The sequence below is a fragment of the Heterodontus francisci genome, chromosome 1 (genome assembly GCF_036365525.1).
Source record: "Heterodontus francisci isolate sHetFra1 chromosome 1, sHetFra1.hap1, whole genome shotgun sequence".
Taxonomy (NCBI): domain Eukaryota; kingdom Metazoa; phylum Chordata; class Chondrichthyes; order Heterodontiformes; family Heterodontidae; genus Heterodontus; species Heterodontus francisci.
The window spans coordinates 286,979,575-287,005,934 of NC_090371.1; the positions used below are offsets into that span (position 1 = coordinate 286,979,575).

Here is a 26,360-nt window from a genome sequence, read left to right on the forward strand (position 1 = left end):
GAAAAAAAGCGAAAGTGACATGAGGGTGCGGATCCGGATCCGGGTTTTGCGGTGGATTGGGTGCGGATCTGGATCTTGCTGAGATTGGAATCCGGATCCGGGTTTTGCGGTGGACGGGTGCGGATCGTTATCCGGGTCTTGCCGTTTCCCGGCCGCTGCTGGTCACGGGACTGCCAGATCCGCTCTCCATTGGCAAACGCCGCTTGATGACGTGTAAGGAAGGCGGGACTGGTAGAGTTTGGGCATCAGTGCGCCGGCGCGGCGGCTTGGTTGCCGGTTTGGATGGAGCCGGGACGAGGGAGAGGCCCGGCGGCGTCAATTCGGTACCGGAGCTACAGGCGGCGGTGGTTCCTTCTGTTCGCCACCTGTACCCTCAGCTGCTCGAATGCCATGGTATGGGGGCTGTGTGGGGAGGGGAGGGGAGTGGTGTGGGGGGGGGGAGAGTAGGGGAGTGGTGTGTGGGGGGGGGAGAGTAGGGGAGGGGAGTGGTGTGTGTGGGGGGGGGAGAGTAGGGGAGGGGAGTGGTGTGTGGGGGGGGGAGAGTAGGGGAGGGGAGTGGTGTGTGGGGGGGGGGAGAGTAGGGGAGGGGAGTGGTGTGTGGGGGGGGGGGAGAGTAGGGGAGGGGAGTGGTGTGTGTGGGGGGGGGAGAGTAGGGGAGGGGAGTGGTGTGTGTGGGGGGGGGAGAGTAGGGGAGGGGAGTGGTGTGTGTGGGGGGGGGAGAGTAGGGGAGGGGAGTGGTGTGTGTGGGGGGGGGAGAGTAGGGGAGGGGAGTGGTGTGTGTGGGGGGGGGAGAGTAGGGGAGGGGAGTGGTGTGTGTGGGGGGGGGAGAGTAGGGGAGGGGAGTGGTGTGTGGGGGGGGGAGAGTAGGGGAGGGGAGTGGTGTGTGGGGGGGGGGGGAGAGTAGGGGAGGGGAGTGGTGTGTGGGGGGGGGGGAGAGTAGGGGAGGGGAGTGGTGTGTGTGGGGGGGGGAGAGTAGGGGAGGGGAGTGGTGTGTGTGGGGGGGGGAGAGTAGGGGAGGGGAGTGGTGTGTGTGGGGGGGGGAGAGTAGGGGAGGGGAGTGGTGTGTGTGGGGGGGGGAGAGTAGGGGAGGGGAGTGGTGTGTGTGTGGGGGGGGAGAGTAGGGGAGGGGAGTGGTGTGTGTGTGGGGGGGGAGAGTAGGGGAGGGGAGTGGTGTGTGTGTGGGGGGGGGAGAGTAGGGGAGGGGAGTGGTGTGTGTGGGGGGGGGAGAGTAGGGGAGGGGAGTGGTGTGTGTGGGGGGGGGAGAGTAGGGGAGGGGAGTGGTGTGTGTGGGGGGGGGAGAGTAGGGGAGGGGAGTGGTGTGTGTGGGGGGGGGAGAGTAGGGGAGGGGAGTGGTGTGTGTGTGGGGGGGGAGAGTAGGGGAGGGGAGTGGTGTGTGTGGGGGGGGGGAGAGTAGGGGAGGGGAGTGGTGTGTGTGGGGGGGGGGGAGAGTAGGGGAGGGGAGTGATGTGTGTGGGGGGGGGGGAGAGTAGGGGAGGGGAGTGGTGTGTGGGGGGGGGGAGAGTAGGGGAGGGGAGTGGTGTGTGGGGGGGGGGGAGAGTAGGGGAGGGGAGTGGTGTGTGTGTGGGGGGAGAGTAGGGGAGGGGAGTGGTGTGTGTGGGGGGGGGGAGAGTAGGGGAGGGGAGTGGTGTGTGTGGGGGGGGGAGAGTAGGGGAGGGGAGTGGTGTGTGGGGGGGGGAGAGTAGGGGAGGGGAGTGGTGTGTGGGGGGGGGAGAGTAGGGGAGGGGAGTGGTGTGTGGGGGGGGGGAGAGTAGGGGAGTGGTGTGTGGGGGGGGGGGAGAGTAGGGGAGTGGTGTGTGGGGGGGGGGGGAGAGTAGGGGAGTGGTGTGTGGGGGGGGGGAGAGTAGGGGAGTGGTGTGGGGGGGGGGGGGGAGAGTAGGGGAGTGGTGTGTGGGGGGGGGAGAGTAGGGGAGTGGTGTGTGGGGGGGGGAGAGTAGGGGAGGGGAGTGGTGTGTGGGGGGGGGAGAGTAGGGGAGGGGAGTGGTGTGTGGGGGGGGGGGGAGAGTAGGGGAGGGGAGTGGTGTGTGTGGGGGGGGGGAGAGTAGGGGAGGGGAGTGGTGTGTGTGTGGGGGGAGAGTAGGGGAGGGGAGTGGTGTGTGTGGGGGGGGGGGAGAGTAGGGGAGGGGAGTGGTGTGTGTGGGGGGGGGGAGAGTAGGGGAGGGGAGTGGTGTGTGTGGGGGGGGGAGAGTAGGGGAGGGGAGTGGTGTGTGTGGGGGGGGGAGAGTAGGGGAGGGGAGTGGTGTGTGGGGGGGGGGAGAGTAGGGGAGGGGAGTGGTGTGTGGGGGGGGGGAGAGTAGGGGAGTGGTGTGTGGGGGGGGGGGAGAGTAGGGGAGTGGTGTGTGGGGGGGGGGGAGAGTAGGGGAGTGGTGTGTGGGGGGGGGGGAGAGTAGGGGAGTGGTGTGTGGGGGGGGGGGGGAGAGTAGGGGAGTGGTGTGTGGGGGGGGGAGAGTAGGGGAGGGGAGTGGTGTGTGGGGGGGGGGGGGAGAGTAGGGGAGGGGAGTGGTGTGTGGGGGGGGGGGAGAGTAGGGGAGGGGAGTGGTGTGTGGGGGGGGGGGAAAGAGTAGGGGAGGGGAGTGGTGTGTGGGGGGGGGGGAAGAGTAGGGGAGGGGAGTGGTGTGTGGGGGGGGGGGGGAAGAGTAGGGGAGGGGAGTGGTGTGTGGGGGGGGGGGAAGAGTAGGGGAGGGGAGTGGTGTGTGGGGGGGGGGGAAGAGTAGGGGAGGGGAGTGGTGTGTGGGGGGGGGGGGAAGAGTAGGGGAGGGGAGTGGTGTGTGGGGGGGGGGAAGAGTAGGGGAGGGGAGTGGTGTGTGGGGGGGGGGAGAAGAGTAGGGGAGGGGAGTGGTGTGTGGGGGGGGGGGGGAAGAGTAGGGGAGGGGAGTGGTGTGTGTGGGGGGGGGGAGAGTAGGGGAGGGGAGTGGTGTGTGTGGGGGGGGGGAGAGTAGGGGAGGGGAGTGGTGTGTGTGGGGGGGGGAGAGTAGGGGAGGGGAGTGGTGTGTGTGGGGGGGGTAGGGGAGGGGAGTGGTGGGTGGGGGGGGAGTACATTCTGTGCCCTTGCCACCCTCAGTGCTTCCTCCAAGTGGTGATTGACATGGAGGCGTACTGATTCATCAGCTAAGGGAGGGCGGTGGGTGATAATCAACAGGAGGTTTTCTTGCCAATGTTTGACCTGATGCCATGGGGTCCAGAGTCGATGTTGAGGACTCCCAGGGCAACTCCCTCCGACTGTATACCACTGTGCTGCCGTCTCTGCTGGGTATGTCCTGCCGGTGGGACAGGACATACCCAGGGATTGTGATGGCAGTGTCTGGGACATTGTCTGTAAGGTATGGTTCTGTGAGTATGACTGTCAGGCTGTTGCTTGACTAGTCTGTGGGACAGCTCTCCCAACTTTGGCACAAGCCGCCGGATGTAAGTAAGGAGGACTCTGCAGGGTCAACAGGGCTGGGTTTGCCTTTGTCATTTCCAGTGCCTAGGTTGATGCCGGGTAGTCCGTCCAGTTTAATTCCTTATTGACTTTGTAGCGGTTAGATACAGCTGACTGGCTTGCTCAGTGGGCATTTAAGAGTCTGTGGGTCTGGAGTCACATGTAGGCCAGACCAGGTAAGGACGGCAGATTTTCTTCCCTGAAGGACATTAGTGAACCATATTGGGTTTTACAACAATCAACAATGGTTTCATGGCCACAATGAAACTAAATTAAATTAATTCCAGATTTATTAATTGAATTCAAATTCCGCCTTCTGCCCTGTTGGGATTCGAACCCATGTCCCCAGAGCAATACCCTGGGTCTCTGGGTTACAAGTCCAGTGACAATACCACCATGCCTCCGCCTCCCCAATACAACAGTGACTATAAAGTACTTCATTGGCTGTGCAGTGCTTTGAGATGTCCATTGATTGTAAAAAGTGCGACATAAATGCAAGTCTGTCTTTCTGGACTGGATTTTTTCCCCAGTTTATTTTAGTTAAGTGATTGGTTCGACCTTGAATGAACTGTAATGATTTTATTTATAACTGAGAGAAGGCTACTGAGGCCAGTAGACTTGCTTTTGCACCGACACTGACTTCCTTCATTTTGGAAATCAGTATGTTGCATGGTTGCAGTTCTGATTGCTGACTGCACTCTTTTATTGTGGTCAACTTGTATTGCAGGCCTTTTGATGTCATGGGTATTTGCTTGTTCTAGGTTTTGGAGAATTTTGTAAACTTTCAACCTCTTGTTTCAGTATTGAGATTGTTCCTTTTTTAAAAAAAAAAAATGCTTTCATATGTGGAAATGGCAAGTGAAAACCTGATGGAGATTTCCCTAAAGGACATCAGTGAACCTGTTGGGTTTTTATGACAATGGATTGCTTCGGGGCTGAGATGAGTTTCAATTCCAGATTCGTATTAATTGCATTAATTAATTAATTAATTGCATTTCAATTTCACCAGCTGCCACAGTGAGATTTGAACCAGTGTCTCCAGGGCATTAGCCTGGGTCTTTGGATTACTAGTTCAGTGGCATTACCGCTACCCTGCCTCCCCTTAGATCATGGGTTTGGAAGCTGCTGTCAAAGGAGCCTTGGCAAAGTGCTGCAGTTCATCTCGTGGATGGTACACAATGCTGCTACTGTGTCGGTGGTGGGAGGACTGAATGTTGAAGATGGTGGATGGGGTACAGATCAAGTGGGCTGCATTGTCCTTGACGGTATTGAGCTTTTTTGAGTGTTGGAGCTGCACCCATCCTGGCAAGTGAAGAGTATTCCATCAGTCCCCTGACTCGTGCGTTGTAGGTGGTCGACAGGCTTTCGGGAGTCAGGAAGAGAGTTACTTGATGCAGAAAGCCTAATCTACAGCCACCCCAAAATAAATTACTGCCATAATGTTTTAGTAGTGTTTTCAATTTTCTGACTTATCCAATAAACATATAAATTTGGAGCAATGGCTGATTTTATACTTGAAAACCCACCCACAATTACAAACTACAGAGGTCCTCCAGTTCCTGGTAGCTTTCTGTAAAGGTTAATAAATCACTTGCCCTGCAGCCTCCATACTAATGTTATCAGAACAGTTACAATAAAATGTTCAGATTAAACTTCAGTTTAAAATTTTAACCATTGAAAGTCCAGAGGAAATAATTCTTTAAAATGGGAAAATAATTAGCATGGAAAGGCTTTAATATAGATAGGTCCTAATGACTTGGCCCATGGCGGGTGGGCTGAATGGCCTCCTTCTGTGGTGTATGATTCAGTATCCAAAAAGTAAAGCACCGTGGATGCTGGAAATCTGAAACAAAAACTGAACATATTGGTAAAAGTTCAACAGATTGGGCAGCATCTGTGAGAAAGGGCAGAAGTTAACGATTCAGAGATAACCCTTCACTTGACAGGTTGACTATTTTCCTTTCTCCACAGATGCTGCTTGCCCTGCTCAGTGTTCCAGCATTTTCCATTCTTGTTTCAACCCTCGGCATCTGACCTGGTGTAATTTTGTAGATTTGCGGAGATATGTATTAGATATTGACTATTTCTAAATTATTGCCTGAGGACTACAAACATGCGACTGTTAATAAAGTTATAAAGCTCCAAGCTATTTTTGCCATGTGAGCCTTGATTTCCCCTGAAGCCTGGAAGTTACAGGTACAGATCATTTTAACTTTCAAACTGAGTCCTTGCTTCTATGCTCCAGCCCCAATATTTGCTGAACATTTATACAGGTATATTGGGCAGCGCAGTGGTTAGCACCGCAGCCTCACAGCTCCAGTGACCCGGGTTCAATTCTGGGTACTGCCTGTGTGGAGTTTGCAAGTTCTCCCTGTGTCTGCGTGGGTTTTCTCCGGGTGCTACGGTTTCCTCCCACAGCCAAAAGACTTGCAGGTTGGTAGGTAAATTGGCCATTATAAATTGCCCCTAGTATAGGTAGGTGGTAGGGAAATATATCGGGACAGGTGGGGATGTGGTAGGATTATGGGATTAGTGTAGGATTAGTATAAATGGGTGGTTGATGGTTGGCACAGACTCGGGCTGAAAGGCATGTTTCAGTGCTGTATCTCTAAACTTAATGCTGATGGTATATGTTCTGGACATTGAACCTCTGTATAAAACTGTAGCAATTTTTCCATTTCTGTAAATTTCCAACTACAAACCATCTTGCAAGGTCCACTGCATCGCAAAAATCTTCTTTGAGTTTTACAATGCTTGTAATCGTCTGCAACTTTTGTAAACCTCGGACAGTAAACCATAACTGCAGGTAGCTGCAGTCAGTCTGACCAATATACCTGTACAACTGTTTGATGCATGGGCGATTTCTAATCTAGCTATTCAGCTAATTGTATTTTAATGCTGTGTAATTATCTGACAATGAGTTGTAATGCTATAGTTTTCACTCATTAATTTTGTGAAATGACCTTTGCACTTTTCATTAGTAGAAGTGTATATAACTATCTCTGTTCATTTCAGTGCTGGTTGACTTTTGCACCAGTTGCAGATCAGACAGCCCGGTATTTCCACATTTCAGTGAATCAAGTCAATTGGTTATCGATGATTTACCTTGTTGTTGGTGTTCCCTTTGGCTTTGGGACAACGTGGATACTGGACATGCTTGGACTTAAAACTTCAGTAAGTTTAGTTTTAATAATCTCGAGGTCTCTTCATGTGTTCTGACAGATCCCAGAGTGCAACAACTTTGGTAGCTGAGCTCTTCAGTTAAATAGGTGACAAACATTCTAATTAATCTTAGCATACATCGCCTCCCCTGGGGTCTATCCTGCTAAATCCTTTAGGGTTGTTTTGTTCTACTGTTTGCATATATTAAAATATGGTGATAAAACTTTGCTGCTTTGGGGGATTGTGTAGTTTCTCAGACTGCTACAGGTTGCACCTTTTAAAGTTCTGAGATTTTGAGCTCTGAATAAAACATGAAACATTTGAAGCATTGTTGACTTAGTTGTATTTAGATAACTCATTGAGATGAATGGTGCGTCAATCCACTCATCCACTTCCTGCCCTCCACTATTCATCCCATCGCCCCAATGAAACATTTGGGCCTCAATTTCTTGCATCCCCATCCACTACCCTGAGGGACAGGGACGGGTCAGACAAGGGAATAAAATCCTGAAATTCAAATTAGTAAAGTGGCCAGGAATGAGACATGATTAACGTCAATAGTAAGGTGATTGCTTTTAATTTGACGGTGCATGTTGAGGTTGGTTACTAGATCCCTGTATCTCTTTCACTTGTGCAGTAGGATCTTAGTCCACTTGAACAGCCAGACCCCTGGTTTAAGACCCCTCTTAAAATGGCACTTGTGATGATGCAGCACTCCATTACTAGTGCACTGAAATGTCAGCCTAGATTATGTGTTCAATCCCTGGAGTTGAGATTGGAACTCAGTCTGCTGACTTGCTCGAGTATTACCAATAAACCAAACTGATACAAAAGCACGAAGGTGATGCCAATTTAATTTTTACCTTACTCTTTTTCCCAACAAAATATTCATTCCAAATGTGAGCTGTCGGTTATTAAAAATAGGCTTGTGCCAATGCATATTAATGAATTATATTGGGCTTTGTGAATTTGTTGCGTAGTTCCTGAATATCATTAGTTGTAGTACAAATTCTATTTATTATAAACTAGTTTATTTTGAAAGATTCAAGGTGATTGTGGATTATTATAGTTGCAAAGTCAGTTTTTTTTTAAGCAAATAGAACATAATTTGAATAGGTGTAGATTTGAAGCATAGGTTATCTACTATTCTGTCCAAAATGGTAAAATTCCACTGTGTACACACTAATTGACCCACGCTAAAAAATTCAATAATCCCTCTGATCTTCTGCACTGTAGTTGATCCTGAGCTCATGGCTGAACCTGGCTGGATGTGCACTGCAACTCTTGAGCGTTACTTTCTTCATACCCCATGACAGCTGGAAATTTCCTCTCCTGATGGTGGGTCAGACTTTTGGTGCATTGGCACAGCCTTTGGTTCTCTTTTCTCCAACAAAATTGGCTGCTATTTGGTTTCCAGAACAACAGAGAGCAACAGCAAACATGATTTCATCAATGGGTGAGTTGTTTGGATGAGAATGATCACATTAGGATGAATACAATTCATCTTTCAAAGAATATCAATGTCTTTGAATTTTAATTCCTATGGACTGTATATAAGTTCAGTCAACCATCTACGGAAAGTACAGGATATCCACCCATTTCCTACCAATGTGAAAAAGGAATGCGGAATGCTTGGCTGCATAAATTGAGGCTTGGAATACAAGAACAAGTTAGGTCTCAGCTGGAGTCTTGTGAAGGAGATGACTAGAATGGAACCAAAGGACTTCAGTTGCATGGAGAGACTGGAGAAGCTGGGATTGTTCTTGAAGCAGAGAAGGTTAAGGGGAAGTTGAGCAGAGGTGCTAAAAATCATTAACCGTTTTGATGGAGTAAGTAAGGAAAAATGGTTTCCACTGGCAACAGGCTCGTTAACCAGAGGAAGCAGATTTAAGATAATTGGCAAGTGAACCAGACAGATGCGAAATATCATTTATGCTGTGAGTTATGATCTGAAATCCAGTTCCTGAAAGGGTGATGGAAGTGATTTCAATAATTTTCAAAAGAATGTACTGAGGTTTGCAGGGCTAAGGGAAAGATTTAGTGGGTCTAATTAGCCACCTCAGGCAAAATGGGCTGAATAGCTTCATGTTGTTCCATACAGAGCACCATCATATCTCTGCTTTGTTTATTAAGTTACAGTTGCAAAGTTTGCAATAACATCAGTGGAGCAATTAAATGCGATATTCACTTTTACTTGTTAGTTTAAAACATTGGCTTTGAGTTGCATGTGTTTGTTCTCCCTCATTCAAAAGACATTTGTTTTTGACTGGAGCTGAATCTTGGCTTTAAAGCTCTTTTTCCTGGGGATTGGGTGTATCTTGGATTAGAGACTGCCCATTCACCGGAGACCAAGATTCAAATCCAGCCCTCACTGACTGGACAGAAGCCTCTGTCTGCTGGCTGTAAGGGTTCTAAATGAAATAAGTCTGTGACAGTCTCAATGCAGTTCCGATTAGACATCCTGGGGTTTACCATTGACCAGGCACTGAACTGGAGTAGCCATATAAATACCATGGCTGCAAGAGCAGGTCAGAGGCTAGGAATCCTGTGGCGAGTAACTCACCTCCTGACTCCCCAAAGCCTGTCCATCATCTACAAGGCACAAGTCAGGAGTGTGCTGGAATACCCTCCACTTGCCTGGATGGGTGCAGCTCCAACAAAACTCAAGCTCGACACCATCCAGGACAAAGCAGCCCGCTTGATTGGCACCCCATCTACAAACATTCACTCCCTCCACCATTGACTTCAGCTGACGACACTTCTTGCACGTGTGGTTGTCCAGGTACATGACAAGTGTCCTGGATTTCCCACAGGGCATGGATTCGATGGGACTCTGGCGTCCTGCCATGCCTCTATTTATGGGTCGGTAAAGCTATCAAAAATAAAATGAAAACTCAATTACTTGATGTGGTTGAAGTTATAAGTAGGTTAAATACTGAGCTGTAACCTACCCTGTTGTCCTTCCTTGTGGTGTCACAACGTCCTCCTCTGTTTACTGTGACATCACTTCTCAAATTTCCTCATTTGTGTTCTGTGCTTTGCCTATGCTGCTGCTACTGCTGCTTTGTTTAAATCTTGGAATCGTAAAATGGTTACAGCACAGGAGGAGGTGTTTCAGTGTGTTGAGCCCTTGCCGACTCTCTGCAAGAGCAGTTCCACTCTATTGCTCTATCCTCGTAGCCCTATAGATTTTTTTCTCCAAGTACTTATTTGATTCCTTTTTGAAAGCCGTGATCTGTCTCCACCATCCTTTCAGGCAGTGCATTCTGGATCATAACCACTTGCTGTATTTTTTTTAAAGTTCTTCTAAGTGTTTCCTTTGGGGTTATTTTGCCAATCAGCTTAAATCTGTGCGCTCTGGTTCTAGAACCTTCTGTCAATGAGAACAGTTTCTCCCTATCTGCTCTGTCCAGACCCCTCATGATTTTGAACATCTCCATCAAATCTCCTTTCAACCTTCTCCTCTCAGGAGAACAGCCCCAGCTTCTCCAGTCCATCCGTGTAACTGAAGCCCCTCACCTGGAACCATTCTAGTAAAATCATAGAATTGTTAACCGTATAGGAGGAGGCCATTTGGCCCATCACGTCTGCCCCGGCTCTCAGAATGAGCAATTCACTGAGCCATTCCCCCACCTTCCACCCGTTACCCTGCACATTCTTCGTTTTAGTCAACAGTTTATTACCCTCTTGAAATTGAACCTGCCTGCACCACACTCTCAGGCAGCGTATTCCAGACCTTAGCGACTCGCTGCATGAAAAAGTTTTTCCTCATGTCACTTTTTTGCTTTTACCAATTACTTTAAAATTGATCCTTTCGCGAGTGGGAACAGTTTCGATCTACTCTGTCTGGACCCCTCATGATTTTGAATACCTCTATCAAATCACCTCTCAGCCTTCTCTTCTCCAAGGAAAACAGTCCTGACTTCTCCAATCTATCTTCATAACTGAAATTCCTCATCCCTGGAACCATTCTCGTGAATCTTTTCTGTACTTTCTTCAATGCCCTCACATCTTTCCTGAAATGTGGTGCCCAGAACTGGACGCAATACTGCAGCTGAGGCCGAACTAGTATCTTATACAAGTTCAACATAACTTCCTTGCTCTTCTGCTCTACGCCCCTATTAATAAAGCCCAGGACACTGTATGCTTTATTAACCGCTCTCTCAACCTGTTCGGTCTTCGATGACTTAAGCACATATACACCTAGGTCCCCCTGCTTCTGCACCCCCTTTAGAATTGTACCCTTTGTTATATTGTCTCTGTATGTTCTTCCTACCAAAATGAATCACTTCAAATTTCTCTGCATTGAACTCTATCTCCCTGTCTGCCTATTCCACTAACTTGTCTATGTCCTTTTGAAGTTCTACAATATCCTCCTCACAGTTCACAATGCTTCCAAGTTTCGTAACATCCACAACCTTAGAAATTGTGCCCTGTCTAGATCATTAATATGTATCAGGAAAAGCAAGGGTCCCAACACTGACCCCTGGGGAACTCCACTACAAACCTTCCTCCAGCTTGAAAAACATCCATTAACCACTATTTTCTTTTTCCTGTCACTCGGCCAATTCTGTATCCATGTTGCTACCGTCCCTTTTATTCCACTAGCAAAAACTTTGCTCACAAGTCTGTTGTGAGACACTGTATCAAATGCCTTTTGAAAGGCCATATACACCACATCAACAGCGTTGCCCTCATCAACCCTCTCTTACCTCTTCAAAAAGCTCCCGCAAGTTAGTCAAATATGATTTTCCCTTAAGAAATCCATGCTGGTTATCTTTAATTAACCTGCATTTGTCCATGTGACTATTAATTTCGACCTGAATTATTCTTTCCAGAAAATTTTTCCTGCACCCTTTTGAAGCCTTAACATCCTTCCTAAAGTGTGGTGTCCAGAATTGGACACACTACCCCAGTTGTGGTTGAACCAGTGTTTTATAAAGGTAGTCTGAAGTGCATTTGTTTCAATGTGAGAAGTATAACAGGTAAGGCAGATGAACTTAGAGCTTGGATTAGTACTTGGAACTATGATGTTGCTATTACAGAGACTTGGTTGAGGGAAGGACAGGATTGGCAGCTAAATGTTCCGGGATTTAGAAGCTTCAGGTGGGATAGAGGGGGATGTAAAAAGGGTGGGGGAATTGCATTACTGGTTAAAGAGAATATCACAGCTGTACTGCGGGAGGACATCTCGGAGGGCTTCTGCAATGAGGTAATATGGGTGGTGTTCAGGAATAGGAAGAGTGCAGTCACGATGTTGGGGGTTTACGACAGGCATCCCAACAGCCAGCGGGAGGTAGAGGAGCAGATATGTAGACAGATTTTGGAAAGATGTAAAAGCAACAGGGTTGTTGTGGTGGGTGATTTTAACTTCCCCTATATTGACTGGGACTCACTTAGTGCTAGGGGCTTGGATGGGGCAGAATTTGTAAGGAGCATCCAGGAGGGCTTCTTGAAGCAATATGTAGATAGTCCAACTAGGGAAGGGGCCGTACTGGACCTGGTATTGGGGAATGAGCCTGGCCAAGTGGTTGAAGTTTCAGTAGGGGAGCATTTCGGGAACAGTGACCATAATTCCATAAGTTTAAGGTACTTGTGGATAAGGGTAAGAGTAGTCCTCGGGTGAAGGTGCTAAATTGGGGGAAGGCTAATTATAACAATATTAGGCAGGCACTGAAGAATTTAGATTGGGGGCGGCTGTTTGAGGGTAAATCAATATCTGACGTGGGAATCTTTCAAACGTCAGTTGATTAGAATCCAGGACCGGCATGTTCCTGTGAGGAAGAAGGATAAGTTTGGCAAGTTTCGGGAACCTTGGATAATGAGGGATATTGTGAGCCTAGTCAAAAAGAAAAAGGAAGCATTTGTAAGGGCTAGAAGGCTGGGCACAGACAAAGCCCTTGAGGAATATAAAGAAAGTAGGAAGGAACTTAAGCAAGGAGTCAGGAGGGCTAAAAGGGGTCATGAAAAGTCATTGGCAACCAGCATTAAGGAGAATCCCAAGGCTTTTTATACGTATATAAAGAGCAAGAGGGTAACCAGGGAAAGGGTTGGCCCACTCAAGGACAGAGGAGGGAATCTATGCGTGGAGCCAGAGGAAATGGCCGAGGTACTAAATGAGTACTTTGCATCAGAATTCACCCAAGAGAAGGACTTGGTGGATGATGAGTCGAGGGAAGAGTGTGTAGGTAGTCTGGGTCATGTCGATATCAAAAAGGAGGAGGTGTCGGCTGGCATGATGGATACAGAACTGGCTCTGTCATGGAAGACAGAGGGTAGCAGTGGGAGAGTGCTTTTCTGAATGGAGGGATGTGACTAGTGGAGTTACGCCGGGATCAGTGCTGGGACCTTTGCTGTTTGTAGTATATATAAATGATTTGGAGGAAAATGTAGCTGGTCTGATTAGTAAGTTTGCGGACGACACAAAGGTTGGTGGAGTTGCAGGTAGTGATGAGGATTGTCAGAGGATACAGCAGGATATAGATCGGTTGGAGACGTGGGCGGAGAAATGACAGATGGAGTTTAATCTGGACAAATGTGAGGTAATGCATTTTGGAAGGTCTGATACAGGTGGGAAGTATACAGTAAATGGCAGAACCCTTAGGAGTATTGACAGGCAGAGAGATCTGGGCGTACAGGTCCGCAGATCACTGAAAGTGGCAACGCAGGTGGATAAGGTAGTCAAGAAGGCATACAACATGCTTGCTTTCATCGGTCGGGGCATAGAGTATAAAAATTGGCATGTCATGCTGCAGCTGTACAGACCTTAGTTAGACCACACTTAGAATATTGCGTACAATTCTGGTTGCCACACTACCAGAAGAATGTGGAGGCTTTGGAGAGGGTACAGAAGAGGTTTACCAGGATGTTGCCTGGTCTGGAGGGTATTAGCTATGGTGAGAGGTTGGATAAACTCGGATCGTTTTCACTGGAACGACGGAGGTGGAGGGGCGACATGATAGAGGTTTACAAAGTTATGAGCGGCATGGACAGAGTGGATAGTCAGAAGCTTTTTCCCAGGGTGGAAGAGTCAGTTACTAGGGGACGTAGGTTTAAGCTGCGAGGAGCAAAGTTAAGAGGGGATGTGCGAAGCAAGTTCTTTACACAGAGGGTGGTGAGTGCCTGGAACTTGCTGCTGGGGGAGGTGGTGGAAGCAGGTGCGATAGCGACGTTTAAGAGGCATCTTGACAAATGCATGAAAAGGAAGGGAATAGAGGGATACGGTCCCCGGAAGTGTAGAAGGTGTTAGTTTAGACGGGCATCATTATCGGCGCAGGCTTGGAGGGCCGAATGGCCTGTTCCTATGCTGTACTGTTCTTTGTTCACCATCACCTCCTTGCTTTTGTACTCTCTGCCTCTATTTATAAAACCCCGGATTCCATATGCTTTCTCAATCCACCCTGCCACCTTCAACGATTTGTGCCCTTTGTTATATTGTCTCTATGTTCTTCATGGCTCTCTGTTCTTGCACCCCCTTTACAACATATCCTTTATTTTATATTTTTGTCTCCTCATCCTACCAAAATGTATCACTTCAGACTTCTCTGCATTAAATTTCATCTGCCACATGTCTGCCCATTCCATCAGCCTGTCTATCACTGTCCTTCTTACAGTGCTTTCAAGGTTTGTGTCAGCAGCAAATTTTGATATAGTGCCCTGCGCACCCAAGTCTATGTCATTTAATATAGAGCAAGAAAAGCAGTGGTCCTAGTACCGATCTGAGAAACCCCACTATCTACTGCCCTCCACAGTCACTATTGTATCCTGTCACTCAACCAACTCGTATCCTTGCCTGTTTTGTGCCACTTTATCAAATGCCTTTTGGAAGTCCTTGTACACCACATCAATCGCATTACCCTCATCAACCCTCTGTTACTTCATCAAAAATAAAAATCAAGTTAGTTAAACATGATTTACTTTTAACAAATCCATGCTGACTTTCCTTAATTAATCTACACTTGTCCAAGTGACTATTGATGTTGTGCCAAACCATCGTTTCTAAAGCTTTCTCACCACTGAAGTTAAACTGACTGGCCTGCAATTGCTGGGTTTATCCTTGCACCATTTTTTGAACAAGGGTACAATATGTGCAATTCTCCAGTCATATGGCACCACCCCTGTACCTAAGAATTGGAAGATTATGGCCAGTGCCTCTGCAATTTCCACTCTTCCTTCCCTTGGTATGCTCGGATGCATCCTATCCAACCCTGGTGACTTATCAATTCTAGAGTCCATTATCAAAGATTTTATAGCCGAACAGTTGGAGAACAGTGGTAGAATCGGACAGAGTCAGCATGGATTTACAAAAGGGAAATCGTGCTTGACAAATCTACTAGAGTTCTTCGAGGATGTAACTAGTAGAGTTGATGAGGGGGAGCCAGTGGATGTGGTTTATTTGGACTTTCAGAAGGCTTTCGACAAAGTCCCACCTAAGAGGTTAGTGTGTAAAATTAAAGCACATGGGATTGGGGGTGGTGTATTGCGAAGGATAGAAAATTGGTTGGCAGACAGGAAACAAAGAGTAGGGATAAATGGGTCTTTTTCCAAATGGCAGGCAGTCACTAGTGGGGTACCGCAGTGATCGGTGCTAGGGGCCCAACTATTCACAATATATTAATGAATTAGATGAGGAAACTAAATGTAATATTTCCAAATTTGCACATGACACAAAACTGGGTGCGAGGGTGAGTTGTGAGGAGGATGCAGAGAGGTTTCAGGGTGATTTGGGCAAGTTGAGTGAGCGGGCTAATGCATGGCAGATGCAGTATAATGTGGATAAATGTGAGGTTACCACTTTGGTAACAAAAACAGGAAGGCAGATTATTATCTGAACGGTGATAAACTGAGAGAGGGGAATATGCAACGAGACCTGAGTGTTCTCGTACACCAGTCGCTGAAGGTAAGCATGCAGGTGCAATAGGCTGTGAAAAAGGCAAATGGTATGTTGGCCTTCATAGCGAGAGGATTCGAGTACAGAAGCAGGGATGTCTTGCTGCAATTATACAGGGCCTTGGTGAGGCCACACCTGGAATATTGTGTGCTGTTTTGCTCTCCTTATCTGAGGAAGGATGTTCTTGCTATAGAGGGAATGCAGCGAAGGTTTACCAGACTGATTCCTGGAATGGCGAGACTGACATATGAGGAGAGATTGAGTTGGTTAGGATTATATTCGCTGGAGTTCAGAAGAGTGAGGGGGGATCTCCTAGAAACCTATAAAATTCTAACAGGACTTGACAGGGTAGATGTAGGAAGGATCTTCTCGATGGTGGGGGAGTCCAGAACCAGGGGTCATAGTCTAAGGATACGAGGTAAACATTTCAGGACTGAGATAAGGAGAAATTACTTCACCCAGAGAGTGGTGAGCCTGTGGAATTCGTTACGACAGAAAGCATTTGAGGCCAAAACATTGTATGTTTTCAAGAAGGAGTTAGATATAGCTCTTGGGGCGAAAGGCTACAAAGGATATGGGGCGAAAGTGGGTACAGGTTACTGAGTTGGATGATCAGCCATCATAATGAACGGCGGAGCAGGCTCGAAGGGCCGAATGGCCTACTCCTGCTCCTATTTTCTATGTTTCTATCAACTTTAAGTACAGCCAACATTTCCAGTTCCTCCTTTATCAATTTTTAGCCCCTCCAGTATCTTAATTACCTCTTTACGGAGAGTTTGGGAGGATCTTGCTTGGTAAAGACAGATGCAGAGTATTTAGTACCTCAGCCATGCCCTCTGCCTCTGTGCATAGGTCTGCTTTCTGGTCCTGAATTGGCCCCATCCCTCCTCTTACCACCTGTCTACATTCTTTATGTCTGTTATGAAAGTACTTCCATTTTTGAATATTTTTGTGAGGACCCGTGTTTTAAAATAGTGGAAATGGATTCCTTTGGAGGACTGGAGTGACTTCATAGATGCTGGAGTTAAAGGTCACTGGAAGGACTTTGTTTAAAAACACTTACTGGAAGTCATGTCTTCAGCTAAGTAAACAGCAGGTGCCTTCTGATTATGGGAGTTGTTTACAGAGAAGTGACATCAAGATTTATGGTGGTCAAGAGTTGGTTTTGGTTTGGATATTGTTTTGAGTCAGTTGGGTTTGCAGCCTGCTGAGAGAAACACCCAGCTCATTTTTTCTCCACCTCTGAGAAATGCTGCGAATTCAGTGTGAGATAGCTGAAAACCCTGATACTGCATTTCTCCTAGAAAGCCTGCCAGATTAATCCTCGAAGCCACCTGAAAAGAACTGCTCTAGAAAGATCCCAGTGACAGCCGTCTTATGCGTATTTGGTACACCAGAATAAAGGGACAGCTGATGTCTTCTACTTTTCCTTCAAGGATGAAGAAGTATTTGGCCAAAGTATTCCTTTTTTGTCTTTTTTTTTGTAAAAAGATCTCTGCAGAGAAATCTTTTAAATTTTTTCTTCAATGTGTGTATGCATGTGTTGAGCTAAAGTAGAAGGGAATTTTTATATTTCAATCTGTTGATGCTTTGCATCTTTACTGAATAAGCCTTGATTTATAATTAATAATTCTGTTGTTTACTAAAGAAACCTAGTTGGATTTTATTCTGAAATAAAGAGAGTATCTAACTGGCTGTGTCGGTAACTGGGTAAGCATTTAAATATATTTTGTGACCTGTGGAGAACTGGAACTAGAGAAAGACCGTACACTCCTCCCACCTCAATCGTAACATATAATTGGATGTTCTGTGCGGGATAGCCCGAAGCTGATGATGTGCAATTGTAAGTGAGTAATAATAATTGAAAAGGGGAAAAGGAAAGCACCAGCTTTCTTGTGCATTTAGATTAAAGTTTACACAACCGGAATGGATTTGTCAGTTGCTATGGCCTTTCTGGGGAAGGAGGACTTATCCCTGAGTGATTTGAAAAACTTAACCAAGGCTAGGTTAAAAGAATTGGCAGAAAAGTTGGAGTTAGAGTTAAAACCGGGGCTAAGAAAGCAGACATAATTGAAGTAATAGCACCCCATTTGAAATTGGAAGAAGGAAAAGGCTATTCTTTGGGCGGCGCAGTGGTTAGCACCACAGCCTCACAGCTCCAGGGACCCGGGTTCAATTCTGGGTACTGCCCCTGTGCGGAGTTTGCAAGTTTTCCCTGTGGCCACGTGGGTTTTCGCCGGGTGCTCTGGTTTCCTCCCACAGCCAAAGATTTGCAGGTTGATAGGTAAATTGGCCATTGTAAATTGCCCCAAGTGTAGGTAGGTGGTAGGGAATATGGGACTACTGGAGGGTTAATATAAATGGTTGTTGGTCGGCACCGACTCGGTGGGCCGAAGGGCCTGTTTCAGAGCTGTATCACTAAATAAAAAAAACATAAAAAAAAAAAAATAATATAAATTCAGGTGATAATTCAGTTGAATTAGCTAGAATTAAGTTACAGGTAAAGCAATTTGAACAGGAAAGAGAATTGGAAATAAAAACTTGAGCAGGAAAAATAAATGAAAAAACTTGAACTACAATTTCAAAAGAAAAGACATGAGAGGCAGGAGAGAGAAAAAGAAAGAGAAATAGAAAAGGAAAGGGAGCAAGAAAGGGTATTCAAATTAAAAAAAAAAAATCAGGGTGACTTTGGCATCGACAAGAATTCTGGTGAGAAAAGAACTGACTCCAGCCCAGGACCCAGTGGCGAGCCGTTTAAATTTGTGCAACCCTCCCGAAGTTTAAGGAAAAGGATGTAGAGGCATTTCTCATTTCTTTTCAAAAGATAGCCAGACAGATGAAGTGGTTGAAGGAAAGCTGGACACTACTTATGCAAAGCAAGTTGATGGGGCAGAGCTCATGAAGTTTTTGCCATGCTTTCTGAGGAGACCTCTGCAGATTGAGATGGCAAAAAAGGCTATTCTTGCTGCTTATGAGTTGGTCCCTGAAGCTTATAGGCAGAAATTTGAGAACCTCTGGAAACAGCCTGGGCAACTTATATAGAATTTGAGAGGGTAAAACAAATTAACTTTGGATGCGGGCGCTAAGCGTAGAGGCCACGTATGAGACTCTTGGAGAAATAATTCTTCTGGAGGAATTTAAAAATTCACTCCCTCCATTAGTAAGAACCCACATAGACAACCAGAAGGTTTCAACAGCCAGACAGGCAGCTGAGATTGCTGATGATTAACGAGCTTGTTTACAAGCCCAAATCCTTTTTCCATCACCTCCAAAAACCTGAGAAGGCTAGAAGGTTGGAGGGTGAAAGGAAGGCAAGTAGCCAGGGACAAGAAGAGACAGCTGGGAAGACCCCGGGATCGCCTCCTCAGGCCAGAAAGGAAGATGCTTTGGGTGGAAGTGAGGTCCGAAAGCCTAAATGTTCCCATTGTCACAAGGTGGGACACCTTCGTGCAGAATGTTGGAAGTTGCGGGGTAAACCCCTGGGACTTATCGGGGTGCATGAGGCCAATGCAGAGAAAGGGGCCTTGTCCAACAGAACGACAGATCAGGCTGTAGCTCTGACTGCAGCTGTAAGGCCAAGTAAAAAAAAACCCCACTGTGAGTGCATGGGACATGAACAAGATACCAGAGTTACAGGAAATTATTGTCAAAAGGAAAAGTAACTCCTTCTCCCTCAAGTAGGACAGGTAAACCTATAGTTATACTTGGGGATAGCCACCCAAACTCTCTTGCTGGGGAAAGGCATAACTTGTCCACCAGAGAGCACATTGAGTGAATGGTATCGGCAGGGAGTATATACCTGTACCTTTGTATCATGTGTATCTAGAGTGTGACCTAATGTCTGGAGCGGTAACCGTCGGAGTTGTCCATAGTTTGCCTGTAGACTGAGTTGACCTACTGCTGGGGAATGATTTGGTCACAATGAAGGTAGTAGCTTCTCCTGTAGTCACAGAAAGACCAAGTGAAGTCAAAGATACAGAACAGTTGCAGGAAAAGATTCCAGGAAGTTTTCCTTCATGTGTAGTGACCCGAGCAATGGCTAAACAAGTTCCATTATAATAAAAGCAAAATACTGCGGATGCTGGAAATCTGAAATAAAAACAAGAAATGCTAGAACCACTCAGCAGGTCTGGCAGCATCTGTGAAAAGAGAAGCAGAGTTAACGTTTCGGGTCAGTGACCCTTCTTCGGAACTGACAAATATTAGAAAAGTCACAGGTTATAAGCAAGTGTGGTGGGGGTGGGTCAAGAGATAACAAAGGAGGTCTAGATTGGACCAGGCCACATAGCTGACCAAAAGGTCACGGAGCAAAGGCAAACAATATGTTAATGGTATGTTGAAAGACGAAGCATTAGTACAGATTAGGTGTTAATATACTGAATATTGAACAGCAGCAAGTGCAAACCTGAAAAAAACAATGGGTAAGCAAACTGAACAGACTAAGATGAAATGAAATAAATGCAAAAAAAAAATTGTAAAAAATGTAAAAAAAAAAAGAAAAAATGACAATGAAAGTAAAAGTAAAATGGGGGGCTGTCATGCTCTGAAATTATTGAACTCAATGTTCAGTCCGGCAGGCTGTAATGTGCCTAATCGGTAAATGAGATGCTGTTCCTCGAGCTTGCGTTGATGTTCACTGGAACACTGCAGCAATCCCAGGACAGAGATGTGAGCAGGGGGCAGTGTTGAAATGGCAAGCAACCGGAAGCTCAGGGTCCTGCTTGCGGACTGAGCGGAGATGTTCCGCAAAGCGGTCACCCAGTCTGCGCTTGGTCTCCCCGATGTAGAGGAGACCACACTGTGAGCAGCGAATACAGTATACTACACTGAAAGAAGTACAAGTAAATCGCTGCTTCACCTGAAAGGAGTGTTTGGGGCCTGGGATAGTGAGGGGAGAGGAGGTAAATGGGCAGGTATTACACCTCCTGCGATTGCAGGGGAAGGTGCCATGGGATGGGGACAAGGTGGTGGGGGTAATGGAGGAGTGGACCAGGGTGTCGCGGAGGGAACGATCCCTTCGGAATGCTGACAGGGGAAGGGAGGGGAAGATGTGACTGGTAGTGGTATCACGCTGGAGGTGGCGGAAATGGCGGAGGATGATCCTTTGGATATGGAGGCTGATGGGGTGAAAAGTGAGGACAAGGGGAACCCTGTCACGGTTCTGGTAGGGGAAGGGGTGAGGGTAGAGGTGCGGGGAATGGGCCGGACACGGTTGAGGGCCCTGTCAACCACAGTGGGGGAAAATCCTCGGTTGAGGAAAAAGGTCATATCAGAAGCACCGTCATGGAAGGTAGCATCATCAGAGCAGATGCGTCGGAGACGGAGAAACTGGGAGAATGGAATAGAGTCCTTACAGGAGGTAGGGTGTGAAGAAGTGTAGTCGAGGTAGCTGTGGGAGTCGGTGGGCTTATAATGGATATTAGTAGACAACCTATCCCCAGAGATGGAGACAGAGAAGTCGAGGAAGGGAAGTGTCGGAGATGGACCATGTAAAGGTGAGAGAAGGGTGGAAATTGGAAACAAAGTTGATAAAGTTTTCCAGTTCGGGGCGGGAGCAGGAAACGGCACCGATACAGTCATCAATGTACCGGAAAAAGAGTTGGGGGAGGGGGCCTGAGTAGGACTGGAACAAAGAATGCTCGACATATCCCACAAAAAGACAGGCATAACAAGGACCCATGCGGGTACCCATAGCGACACCTTTTACCTGAAGGTTTACCTGAATGGAAACAAGTTCCATTGTTGGAGGTCAATTTGGTACCACAGCCAGATAGCCAAATACCTGAAACCTTCTTTGGGGATTTGGATAATCCGAAGGAAATGTTCAGTAAGTCATTTCTGATCAAGGTTCAGCAAGCAGATCCAGAGTTAAATAAAGTGGCACAATCGGCTCTAACTGATGCTGAAGCAAAGGAAGTTCTGGAAGGCTGCCATATTAAAAATGGGATTCTGATGAAGTGGGGAACTCCTCACAGACCTGCGAATGAAGAATGACGGTAGATCACCAAATAATGGTACCGCCCAATTATTGCCAGGAAACATTGAGGATAGCCCACGGAATTCCTATGGCAGGACGTGGGGATCTGGAAGACCCAATCATATATAAGTCGACATTTTTACTGGCCAGGTCTTACCATGGACATGGTGCAGTTTTGTAAAACGTGCCAGGTTGTGGGAAAACCGCATCCTGCTATAAAACGGACACCTCGAATTCCCATACCAGATTTTGGGGAACCATTTAGTCGGGTATTGGTAGACTGTGTCGGACCTTTACCGGAAACAAAAGTGGGACATCAATATATTGTCATGTAGACCCCCACCTGCCAAGAATGAGGCATATTAATTTTGTAATATGAACATTGATTTTAAACTGTTGCTGGAGTGAAGAAATGACTTGTTTGTAGGTCATCAGACGCTAGACTGGAAGGACATTTGCATACTAAGAGATGGTGCTTGTGGCGACAAAGGACTATTCCCTGCTCCAATTAACCCAAATGGATTTTGATCACCAGACATTGAAGGTGTAAGGAAGCACATTCCAGAGACTGCTAAAGTACAATCCACAAACCATGCAGGACACTGTTCCAAATAAGGAGCTAGTCACATGACTAACCTGTTGGGCAATTTGTTTTTTTTTTCAATTGTGCCACAGAGAAAGAATCAGAAGGCAGTTTGAACTGGAACAAGAAAGCATCTCTCTCCTGCTGGTGCTCTTGCTTTCTCCCCAAGCCACTGGACAACAGAAAATACATAAACCTTGAGAGAAAAGACTCCTACATCGGAACTAGTTTAAGTGTGAACTGGGCCCCAACGAATTGCAAGACTTACCGACAACCAAAGACTCCACATTGAACTTAAAGGATTGTAACTGCCAGATATTGCCTCAAACTTTTCCCCTTTGTTCCTTCTTTTTCTGTCTCTATCTGTGTCTGTTTATCGCGTATGCATGCTAGCGTGGTCGTGTCGCATATTTGTAGTCAACCAGATTCGAGTTTAAGATTAATAAACTGCTACCTTTCTTGTTTAAATTTAAGGAAACCTGTTTGATTTCTTTGCCTTACAATTGGAGCAGTGAACAAGGATTCACTGAGGGGGGAGCTAAAAACAGTGTTTAAAGATTAAACCCTGTTACGGTTAAACCAGGCAAAGACTGAGAGGGAACCCCTGGACCTATTCTCACCTGGCCGTGACAATATACTCACTATTATGGATATGGCTACTCCGTTCCCAGAGGCCATTCCTTGAACAATCTCTGCTAAGGTAGTGGAGAGAAGTTAACCCAGTTCTTCACTAGGTATGGATTACCAATTGCGATTCATTCGGATCAAGGTTCCAATTTTATGTTTAAAAGGTTTTTCAGGACATTGAGTAATCTGAGTATAACACAGTTAAAGTCCTCAGCATACTGCCTACAGACACAAAGGGCTGTAGAACAGTACCATCAGACCCTCAAAACGATGATCAGGGCATATTGTCATGAGTATCCCCATGATTGGTATAAAGGGCTAGAATTTATTTTGTTTGCCACGAGGGATTCACCTAATGAGTCTACTGGTTTTAGTCCTTTTGAATTAGTTTATGGATATGAGATAAGAGGTCCTCTAAACCTAATCAACGAAAAGCTTTTAGAACAAAGGGACAAATCTTCCATGTTAGATTATGTATCCGTGATCACGGATCCTGAGCAAAGTGGCTTGGGAACACCTAAAAAGCTTCCCAACAGCCTTGAAGATATGGGCAGACAAGTAGGCCAAGACCCAAACATTTAAACCAGGGGATGAGGTGTTAATATTATTGCCTTTGCAGGGTGAACCGCTGAAAGAACAGTTCAGTGGAGCATATAGAGTAGTCAAAAGAATTGGTGAAGTAAATTATTTGCCACCCCAGATAGCCGGAAAGAGAATCGGCTGTGTTATATCAATATGCTGAAACAATATCACCACTGGGAGGTGACTAAGCAAGCACAGGTGTGTCAGGAAGTAGGGACAGTGAAGGATGTAAGGAATAGTGAGGATGAGGCAGAAGGAGACCTAGACAATTCTCAAATTGAACCTCCTACTATCCCGTTAGCTAATACTGAATTGTAGGGAGATTAGACACTACGCTTTCATATTTAGATGCAGAACAACGAGAAGATCTAACAAGGGGGGCGACTCACAGCATTTAAAGGAGTCTGCAGGGATAAACCAGAATGTACAACCTTATCCATACATGATGTAGGAGAATGCTCTCCTATAAAACAGCATCCTTATCACTTAAGTCCAGAGAAACATGCCTAGGTGAAAGCAGAAATCCGGTACATCTTGGAAAACAGCCCAACTGAACTCGGTCAAAGCAGTGTGAGTTCACCAGTCATGTTGGTGCCTAAGCCTGACGGTTCAACTAAAGTTTGCATAGACTACAGAATGGCTAATGCAGTAACAACAGCAGACTCCTCACCAATTTCTCGCTTGGAAGACTGTATTGACAGGGTTGGCAATGCCACGTTTCTTACCAAAATAGATTTGTTAAAGGGATACTGGCAGGTTCCTTTAACGTCCCGAGCTAAAGAAATATCGGCCTTTGTTACACCAGACGGTCTTTTCCAATGCTGAGTGATGCCATTCGGGCTCAAAAATGCCCTGGCAACTTTTCAGAGACTAATGAACCAAGTGGTAGCCAGTGTTCCTAACTGTGTGGTTTACCTTGATGATGTGCTGGTATACAGTGACACTTGGAAGGACCACTTGGAACAACTAGAAGCTTTATTTAGAAAATTACAGTCGGCTGATTTGGTGATAAACCTTGCCAAAAGTGAATTTGCAAAAGCACGGGTAACCTACCTCGGGCATATAGTTGGGCAAGGACAAGTGTTGTCAAGAATAGCAAAAGTACAAGCATTGATGGAGTTCCTGCCCCTAAGACTAAATGAGAAATCATGAGGTTTTTGGGAATGTGTGGTTTATACTGCAAATTTGTACTAAATTTTAGCACTATAGTTGCTCCAATGACTGATTTGCTACAAAAACAGAAAGTCAAGGTAGTGTGGTCAGGAGAGTGCCAAGCATATTTTGAGACTGAAAGCCATTTTGATAAGTGAACCAGTGTTGGCTGCCTCAAATTTCACTAAGCCCTTCAAGGTAGCAATTGATGCTAGTGACCTGGGGGTTGGTGCAGTCCTGTTACAAGACGATGAATCGGGCATAGAAAGGCCAGTGGGATACTTTTCCAAAAAGATTAATCAACACAAAAAGAGAGACTCAACAGTGGAAAAAGAAACCCTGGGTTTATGACATTTTGAAGTCTATGTCCGCCACGACTACAGAGACACACTGGAATTCTTTTGGGCCTCCTTATCTCTAGAGACAATGGATACGCGCCTGGAGGTGGTCAGTGGTTTGTGAAGCAGCGCCTGGAGTGGCTATAAAGGCCAATTCTGGAGTGACAGGCTCTTCCACAGGTGCTGCAGAGAAATTTGTTTGTCGGGGCTGTTGCACAGTTGGCTCTCCCCTTGCGCCTCTGTCTTTTTTCCTGCCAACTACTAAGTCTCTTCGACTCGCCACAATTTAGCCCTGTCTTTATGGCTGCCCGCCAGCTCTGGCGAATGCTGGCAACTGACTCCCACGACTTGTGATCAATGTCACACGATTTCATGTCGCGTTTGCAGACGTCTTTATAGCGGAGACATGGACGGCCGGTGGGTCTGATACCAGTGGCGAGCTCGCTGTACAATGTGTCTTTGGGGATCCTGCCATCTTCCATGCGGCTCACATGGCCAAGCCATCTCAAGCGCCGCTGACTCAGTAGTGTGTACAAGCTGGGGGTGTTGGTCGCTTCAAGGACTTCTGTGTTGGAGATATAGTCCTGCCACCTGATGTCAAGTATTCTCCGAAGGCAGCGAAGATGGAATGAATTGAGACGTCGCTCTTGGCTGACATACGTTGTCCAGGCCTTGCTGCCGTAGAGCAAGGTACTGAGGACACAGGCCTGATACACTCGGACTTTTGTGTTCCGTGTCAGTGCGCCATTTTCCCACACTCTCTTGGCCAGTCTGGACATAGCAGTGGAAGCCTTACCCATGCGCTTGTTGATTTCTGCATCTAGAGACAGGTTACTGGTGATAGTTGAGCCTAGGTAGGTGAACTCTTGAACCACTTCCAGAGCGTTGTCGCCAATATTGATGGATGGAGCATTTCTGACGTCCTGCCCCATGATCGTTTTCTTGAGGCTGATGGTTGGGCCAAATTCATTGCAGGCAGCCGCAAACCTGTCGATGAGACTCTGCAGCACTCTTCAGTGTGAGATGTTAAAGCAGCATCGTCAGCAAAGAGGAGTTCTCTGATGAGGACTTTCCGTACTTTGGACTTCGCTCTTAGACAGGCAAGGTTGAACAACCTACCCCCTGATCTTGTGTGGAGGAAAATTCCTTCAGAGGATTTGAACGCATGTGAAAGCAGCAGGGAGAAGAAAATCCCAAAAAGTGTGGGTGCGAGAACACAGCCCTGTTTCACACCACTCAGGATAGGAAAGGGCTCTGATGAGGAGCCACCATGTTGAATTGTGCCTTTCATATTGTCATGGAATGAGGTGATGATACTTAGTAGCTTTGGTGGACATCCGATCTTTTCTAGTAGTCTGAAGAGACCACGTCTGCTGACGAGGTCAAAGGCTTTGGTGAGATCAATGAAAGCAATGTAGAGGGGCATCTGTTGTTCATGGCATTTCTCCTGTATCTGACGAAGGGAGAACAGCACTGGAATATACTGATCATAATGTGCTAGCCTTTGTGGAAAAATTCAAAAACCAGAATGCCAGACTTTTGATGGAGTTAACTATTGCAGCCCTATCACTTACAGATAATCCACATTGCAGGGAAGAATAATGTAATTG

General features: G+C 46.7%; 1 protein-coding gene across 3 annotated transcripts in view; it reads left to right on the plus strand.

Moving 5' to 3' along the window:
* Positions 1-228: 228 nt before the first annotated feature.
* slc49a3 (solute carrier family 49 member 3) overlaps positions 229-26,360 on the plus strand; it is a 79,896-nt gene continuing 53,764 nt past the window's right edge. For all 3 annotated transcript variants that reach the window (XM_068047398.1, XM_068047416.1, XM_068047406.1), the window contains exons 1-3: positions 229-393; positions 6,455-6,613; positions 7,838-8,057. In XM_068047398.1, the coding sequence (XP_067903499.1) occupies positions 283-393; positions 6,455-6,613; positions 7,838-8,057 (490 nt within the window). In that variant the 5' untranslated portion in view covers positions 229-282. The remainder of the gene's footprint in view (positions 394-6,454; positions 6,614-7,837; positions 8,058-26,360) is intronic.